The sequence below is a fragment of the Alternaria dauci genome, chromosome 9 (genome assembly GCF_042100115.1).
Source record: "Alternaria dauci strain A2016 chromosome 9, whole genome shotgun sequence".
Classification (NCBI taxonomy): Eukaryota; Fungi; Ascomycota; class Dothideomycetes; order Pleosporales; family Pleosporaceae; genus Alternaria; species Alternaria dauci.
The window spans coordinates 70,847-78,722 of NC_091280.1; the positions used below are offsets into that span (position 1 = coordinate 70,847).

Sequence of the window (7,876 nt, forward strand, 5' to 3'; positions counted from 1 at the left end):
AACAATACCACCGTATCGGAGCCAACTGTACATCTTAGTGTATAAGGTTCGGATGAAGAAGACGAGGATTGCGCATCGGATGAGGGTGATGCTGACAGCCATGGGAAGCCGAAAGAGCCATAGAATCTGCATGCGTAAGTTCTACGCTGAAAGAAGACGCACAATCCTACTATCAGCGTCCGCTTGAGGTCTGCCGAGGCAGCTATCATTATGTGCTGACGGGCAACACTAGCAGCCATCGCTTGGTTGCATTAGCCGTGATATCTGACTGCAGACGGAGCGACTCGCAAACTGTGAACATTGCCACGACCACGTAGAGGAGGAGCTGACCCACATAGTCAGACATGATGCTCGCTTTCGCTACAAAGCGGGGCAGTACCAGAGCAAGCACGAGGAAAGTATCGTCAATGGTCCATGGCAGCCGCCGTGAGTGCTTTGCGCAGAACCGAGCCAAGAGGAAAAGCAGAGGTAGCACCGACAGAATAACCAGGCCCGCAATATATTTGCCGAATAGCATGGGTGGTCTCGGATCGTGCCGAGTAAGGAGAAAAAAGAATGTGCGGAGTACTTGGAATCGCTTCAGGATGCAGCCGTGCGCATTACGAGATGGGGTAGAGCGATGCAGAGCGAGATGGGCGAATAGGTCTCGAGATAGATGGTAGGGTTGTGGTGGCGGGGAGGAAGATGGTGATGGATGGAGATCGAAGATGCAGATGCATATCGGTCATGCAGAGCTACTGCCGTCGAGGGTGGTGAAACACACGAGAGACAGCAGCAAACGCAAGAGCGGTGTCGATGAGAAAGTGAAGCAGTCCGGGAAGCCGCCGTTGGGGTTGCGAAGATTGAGCATGGATGATGAATTGGGTTGCTGGCACCCCTTTGCGGTAGCAGCGGCGACGACAAGGTTCGAGAGCCGGTCCGGGTGTCGCGGATGCCAAGAGGAGTCGCTCGGGAAAATCCTGGAGTTCCGTGCGCATGAGAATACCATATCCAGGACCATTGATTACCTGATGATGTCAATCATGGCAGAGAAAAAAACATTGCGGTGGTGTTGATGCCCGGGTGAGCAGTGCTGTAGACAACCTGACATATCGTGACTGCCCAAGTGGGAAGCGAGGGCCCTGACGGGGTTAGCACGGAGATCAGGGCAGCCAAAGCTTGAGCAGGCGGCGAGAAAAGCAAATGAGGGGTGCAAGCACCGCGGGCGAGGGTGAAGAGGGTTCAGAGAGGGTTCGTTGAGGTTACCAGTGAATCGTCGGGTTTCAGGCTGCCCGCCTCAGCCTCCCACTGTGCGGCGTTCTTACGCCATCTTCGGACCTATCGAAGCCCACGCGGCACCGGATATCCGACAACAGGCACCAGCGCGGAGGTATGACTCTCACGCCCCAGGGAACAAATACAACTTTATCGCGAGTTTCGAGTTTCGAGATGCGAATGCTCTGCTCAGCCTCGGACCAGTGTCGCGTCTGGTCGAGTCGGTCCGACCGTGTTCTTTTTTCGGCGTACCTGCTTTAGCACCGAGTATTGACACACTTCGGGCAATTATTGTACGCTCGCACTGCGCATTGGTTTGGTATGTGCAATTCATACATCACGACGACGCCAAAAAAAAAAAAAAAAAGTTTGTCAGACAACGGCACCCGCAGATGCAGGAGCCTTCTCCGCTTGCGCGGCCAGCGCTGATCGATCGCACTTGAATCTTAGCTATACCGGCGGCCGTCCACTCAGAACAGATCGCCGGGCCAAAAGCCCATTGCTGGCAGGGCTGATCAGGCATTAGAGAAACACCAGAGAAGAGGCAAAAAGCAAGGGTAGCGTCGATCATGATCACCACCACATCACGCAAACAAGCCCCGTTTGAAGTGGGCACCATAGTTCGCGCAGGCTGTCGCGGCACTGCTGCACAAGGGCGTCCCACGACGCTGACAGGCTGTGGAATTCCTCACCATCAAGCGCTACAAGACGAACACGTCCATGGCAAAACGGAGAATCCGGTGCTTGTTGCCACGACGGTAGCAGAAGGCGCATGACAGGCCGCTCGCCCTCGGTGCGCTGATTGGGCCATTGTGCGAAACGCGAGCGGGATCCGGCAGATGGGTGCGCGCCATCCAGGGGTGCAGCATAGTTCATCCTTCCCTCACTGCGCTTTTCCAAGGCCGTGCCAGACCCACACCCATGTCGGTGCTCCAAGGCTGTAAACGTCATGTGCCCGTCCAGCTGCCTGCCAACTCGTACTTTTCTGCTTGGGACCCATAGCACTTCTTGTCGAGCTAGGGCTGCCTGGGGAGTGGGAAGCGAGATGGGCCACTAAAGTCATCCTGACCTGATCCGTCGACCGTTTTTCTGGCTTCAAAGTAGCCTTGCCATCCGTTTTACACGCGGCAACTTCCCTTTTCCTTTTGCTTCGACGAGCCATCATCGTTACAACTTCCGGAACCCCTTGAGACTGCACTGCGTATTTAGGGTTCTGCTCTCCCTCTCGACTTGCTCCGCGGCTCCTGTGGCCATGAACTAGCACTACGACCCGCTCTATCCGGACTAATACTAGATACACAGCCATGGACAACCGACAGTCATCGCCATCCCCTCGCCGCGCGAGCCCTCGACACAGCATGCAGAGACAACGAAGCAACTCGTTCCCCATTGTCGAGGCTCTGGGCTGCTCGACGCCAGAAGCACTCCTCATTCTCGCAGAGGGCAGAGCCGCAGTCCGCAAACGCCGCGCTCGACGCAACCAGTCGGTTGACGATGAAGTCAACCGCCTCTTCAACCCCCAAGACCACATCAAGTTTCTCGAGGGCCTCGCCGCCCTGCCCACACCCCAGGACCAGCCATCTCCGTTTGGCCAGAAATACTCGATGCACTCGCGAGTCCCCTCGGATGCCACTGATCACAGCACTTCAACCGTAGTGCCGCATGTGAGCGATGGGGAGCCTCGGAATCTCTCACCAACGCTAGGCGACTATTCCGCCAACCTTGCCGCTTTCATCAAAGATCAGCTCAAGTCGATACCAACATACCAATCCAATCACCGCCCCACATCCTCCCTTTCTCCCCGGTCATGCCCGGATCTATCGTTTCCCATACGAACCCCTCCATCGCCGAACCCCTCTGGTCGGCGACAAGTCGAGGGCCCAAAGGCAATCGAGATACCGCCGGTGCGACCACCGATGAAGAGCCAATTCTCCGCCTGGAGCTCCACCGACGACGACGAGACAGACGACGAAGCGCTTCCCCTGCCGGAATACACATTGCCCACTTCGGCACCCGACTCCAAGGGCAGCAAGTACACGCCGTCCATCCTAGGCTACTACGAAACCTCGCACGACAACAGCTCGTCGTTTCTATTTTCCTCAACCCCGCTAGACGAAGAGGCGGAGCCCGCTACGGCTAAAGGCTTCAAGTTTCCTGACCCGTCAGCACTACCTCGCTCGTTACCCGATGAGCACCACGACCACGATGCTGACGACGCTGCGCACGACCACGACTACCCCTCTTCGTCGTGCCCCTCGCAACCTCAGCTCACGTCCACGTCAGCGCCGTCGTACACGTCGTCGTCGGTGTCGAGCTCGAGTTACTTTGACTGCAAGCGGCCCGTCGCTATCACGCCGCAGATGAAAGAGCGCATCATTGCGGCGGTTACGCCGCCGTATCCACATCACAGCAAGAGGCTTACGGCCGTGTCGCCGTGGGAAGGCAATGCGCTGTCGAATGTGCACGATGTGTATGTTGAGTCGCAGCACCGTGTTAATGTCGATGGCATGTCGTTTGATATGCTGCGCGACTTTAACGTTTCGAGTAGACTCACGCCTTGCTGATTGCGCTCAGCGTGACTTGTTTCTATTTTCTTTGTCTTACTAGCGCGCGCGTTTGGAGGTGTTGTCGTCGTTCGTGTTGGCTAACAAAAAAAAAGCTTATGGTTCAGCTGGTCTGCGCCACATGCCAACGGCGTTCTCTCTTAGCTTTCTCTCTCCCTCAGCACATTTCCTTCTCCCTTGTCTTTTGGTCATATATATATCCCTCTTGTAATTCGGTATCTGGGCGTTTGATACAAGACTGTCTTGGCCTTTTCTTATGTTTCTGCGGTTGTGGCTTTGGGTTTGACAGAGCTTGTTTTGCGATGGATTTGTATTTTGTGAACAAGTGGTTTTGTACCTTTTGCTCAGTTTTGTCGGGCGTCTACTTGGCACACATGACGAGTGTACGCGACACACGACTTTCATTCTTTTAATCCAGCGAGAGACGATTTTCGGAGAGGAGGAGAGACTTGGACATGTTTTAGTTTTGAGAAGGAGAGGGTACACGTGGAGTGGAGACAGACTGCTAGCATGGACAAATGGCAGCAGAATTTCGGCATAGGTTAGGTTGAGAAGAAACACGCAGCATACATTTGCACACACACACACACGTACACGATACATTTGGTAACAATACACAAAAATATCATCTGCACATATGTTTCTTTTTCTCCACACCTCTCTCTACGGTACATGTGATGTCGATGTTGATCCCCAGGTAACAAGCTAACCATACCGAGTACCTGGGTTCGCGCAGAAAAAGGGATCTGAATCATGACACACACACACACACGGCAGTGCGAGCACGGCTTATTTTGGTCAGCTAATTCGTGAGCGGTGAGGAAGGGGAGCGACTATCATGCAAGGTCCCGCGCGTGCAGGCGGCGTGTGTCGATCTGGGGACTGCATGGGTGGCAATCGATCGGAGGGGGATTTTGGGGTGGTGCGGCGACGTCATAGGTTGGTGGGTGGGTGGAACACGAGTGCTTGGGTGCATGGGGGTAAGCAACGCGACTGTGCCGCGAGAGGGCAGGAATGGCGCGCGATGTTTTGTGGAGATGCGATGTTGCACGGCTTGATGGATGTGCATGCTGTGTTGTTTGATTGTTATCACATGTACTGACGCGTTTTCGCAATTGTGTGCGGGTGGAAGGTATAGGACACGGTGGAGGTTCAAAGTTTCCACACACCTTGAATCCATCGACAGCGCTCTCCCCACCACAACCTCGACCCCTCTCACTACACCCACACACTTCGCCTGCCCACCATGGCAGACCCGGAGCCCGGCCTTGTCGCCCTCGTCCTCGGAAACGCGGCCTATGCCTTTGCCAAGGTGCAGCCGCTGCTCCCAGTCTACCTGCACATGATCCTCGCGTCTCTCTTCCCCATCTACGCCGCCTCGCACGCCTCCCTCACGCGCCCGTCCACCGCCGCCAAACCCGTCAAGAAAACAAAACAAAAGGCACGTCGCTCTACCGAAGACGAGAACGACGACGACACAGACAGCGACGATGACGAAGAAGAAGCCACGCACGAAATGGAAGGCCTCAGCAACAAAGACATCATCCTCTTCCCCCTCTTCGCCGGCATCGCCCTCGCATCCCTCTACTTCCTCATAAAATGGCTCGAAGACGCGACCGTCCTGAACCAAGCCCTCAATGCCTACTTCGCCATCTTCGGCGTCGCGGCCGTCACAACGCTCGTCTCGGACGTTCTCGACATCGGGCACTCACTCATCTTCCCCCGCAGGCACGCGCTCGCAGGGACATTGTACCATGTGCATGGCAGCGACGGCGTCGCTGTTCCGGTGGCGGGGAGTACGCATGGCAGTCGCACGCTGACGACGCCGTTGCCTGGGTTTCTGGCACGGATCCCGTTGGCGCCTGTGGTGAGAGAGTGGCTGTGGGCGGACCGGGCGATGCCGGGGAGGAAGTGGACGGTGAAGCTGTATACACATGGTTCTCTTGCCGGGAAAATGAAGATTGGCGCGCACACCATGGTCGGAGCCGCAGTTGCGTTGTCCACGCTCTTGTACTTCAATCTCGTGGATAAACCATGGTATCTGACCAACCTCCTCGGCTTCAGCTTCTGCTACGGGTCGCTGCAGATGGTGTCTCCGACCACGTTTTTCACCGGCAGTGCGATTCTGGTGGGCTTGTTCTTTTACGATATTTACATGGTTTTCTTTACGCCGCTCATGGTGACGGTCGCGACGAAGCTGGATGTACCCATCAAACTCATGTTTCCTAAAACTGCGACGGCGGGGGGTAAGAGTTCGGCGGCGATGCTGGGGCTGGGCGATATTGTGATTCCGGGGTTGATGGTGGGGTTGGCGCTCAGGTTCGATTTGTGGTTGTTTTATCTAAAGAGACAGAGACGTGTGGCGGTCGGAACTGGGCAGGGGAAGGAGGGCGAGAGGGAGGCAGTTGTCAAGGCGGAATATTATCCGCTTGCGGGTCGGTGGAGTGATCGGTTCTGGACGCATTCTTTACTGGGCAGGCCGTTGTGGACGAGTGCGTCTCCTGCTGCTGCTGCTTCGGGGACGCATCAAGGAGATGAAGAGGCGCCGTTCACGTTCCCTAAAGTTTACTTCAACGCTGCGCTGGTGGGTTATGTGGGTGGTTTGGTGGCTACGTTGTGCGCGCTTCATCTTATGGATCATGCGCAGCCAGCGCTGCTTTGGCTGGTGCCTGGTGTGCTGCTTAGTCTCTGGAGCACGGCGCTTGTGAGGGGGGAGTTGGGATTAATGTGGAACTACACCGAGGAGATTGGTGATGAAGAAGAGGGCGACAAAAGCGAGAAGGAGACGAAGCAAGGTAGTACGGGCGCCGACAAGCATGATAACAAGGACGAGAAAGTTGGCAAGGCAAAGACCAGGTCGCGCAGGTCGGAACGAGAGGTGCTTTCGTTGTCCATCGAGGCACCCCGGAAACCTAGACGCACTGCTTCGACCGAGAAAGACAGTGCTGAGGTGCAACGGAATGGTACTACGACTACGACTACTGCTCCCACTGCGCAGTCCATTGGCAACGGAACGTTCTGGGCGGGGTCAACTTCCAACACGACGGCTCGTGAAGAGGTAGATGCTCCGCCTGCTGGGAAGCGTCTACGGGTGAGGTAGCAGAGCAGGGCAGATTCATGCTGTAACGACTGTGCATAGCGGATTGCATATAGCGATGGAGTTGTGAGGTTTACTGGTCTAGATGGCTTTTTTTTACGACAGATTTGGCTCATATGAGCCTTTCTGGAATTGTTTAGAGTATATCAGATATGCATGCATTGCATTCTTTTACAACAACCCTTCTTTCTTGTGATACTAGTGTTGGATTGCTTCGTCTCCTTTCGAATAGTATATGGTTTATTCGCCGCATTTGATGCATTTCTCCCCGCTGGTGCCTTCGCCGCGGTTGATGTGCGAGCAGTGCGGACATAGCCATTCGGACATGTGTGGCATTTTGGTGGATGTATGGGTTGGTGGTGGACGACGTAATACGTTAGGTAGAACAAAGAGGTTGGGGTAGATGAGTGTAGGATGCGGTCTTGGTAGTATGTTCTGTGAGGGCGACAGATAGCTGTCGAGGAGTTTGTAGACTGTTGTAGAGATTTCCAAGTGTTGAGTTGATAAAGGGCAGCCGGGATGGATTGGAAACTAGATGACGACGTCGTGTTCCAACATTTGGAGAATGTGAAGTTGCTTTCGGAAAGCGGCAGAAAGTAATTATGGGTCTGAGGTTTGTTCAAAAGGCACATGTGAAGTGTCAAGACATCGCTTGCTGTAGAAAGGAGCTTGTTTGTAGATAATGCACATCGTACACACCACGATCGGCCCGCAGACCTAGGAAGCGGAGTGTAGCATATGAGAACCGACATATACGACGCACTCTTCAATACCAAATCACAACACATTAACCACCCCTCCAGTATCTTCCTTCATCACCTTCAACACACCAGCCGCACCACACCTCTCCCTTTTCCCAGCCTCCCCTTTCAACCCCACCAAAAACCCCCTACTCCCTTGCACCGCCGCACTCTCGCCCCCAAAACACATAACCGCAACCTCCAGCTCCTTCTCCGCGCAC

At 54.9% G+C, this 7,876-nt stretch overlaps 3 protein-coding genes across 3 annotated transcripts; 2 read left to right on the forward strand and 1 right to left on the reverse strand.

Moving 5' to 3' along the window:
* Positions 1-208: 208 nt before the first annotated feature.
* On the reverse strand, positions 209-517 carry ACET3X_008793 (uncharacterized protein; the record flags this gene model as incomplete). Its single annotated transcript, XM_069455026.1, has 3 exons — positions 209-241; positions 293-325; positions 380-517. 3 exons carry the CDS (start codon positions 515-517, stop codon positions 209-211), a joined length of 204 nt encoding a protein of 67 aa, XP_069302870.1.
* A 2,095-nt stretch (positions 518-2,612) lies between these two features.
* ACET3X_008794 (uncharacterized protein) lies at positions 2,613-3,818 on the forward strand (the record flags this gene model as incomplete). Its single annotated transcript, XM_069455037.1, has 1 exon — positions 2,613-3,818. One exon carries the CDS (start codon positions 2,613-2,615, stop codon positions 3,816-3,818), a length of 1,206 nt encoding a protein of 401 aa, XP_069302871.1.
* A 1,190-nt stretch (positions 3,819-5,008) lies between these two features.
* ACET3X_008795 (uncharacterized protein) lies at positions 5,009-7,071 on the forward strand. The gene has a single exon (XM_069455048.1). It carries the CDS (start codon positions 5,065-5,067, stop codon positions 6,916-6,918), a length of 1,854 nt encoding a protein of 617 aa, XP_069302872.1. The 5' UTR covers positions 5,009-5,064; the 3' UTR covers positions 6,919-7,071.
* Positions 7,072-7,876: the final 805 nt, after the last annotated feature.

What these genes read in the sequence shown, in the direction of transcription:
- ACET3X_008795 (XM_069455048.1), top strand. Translation starts at nt 5,065, where the DNA reads ATGGCAGACCCGGAGCCCGGCCTTGTCGCCCTCGTCCTCGGAAACGCG.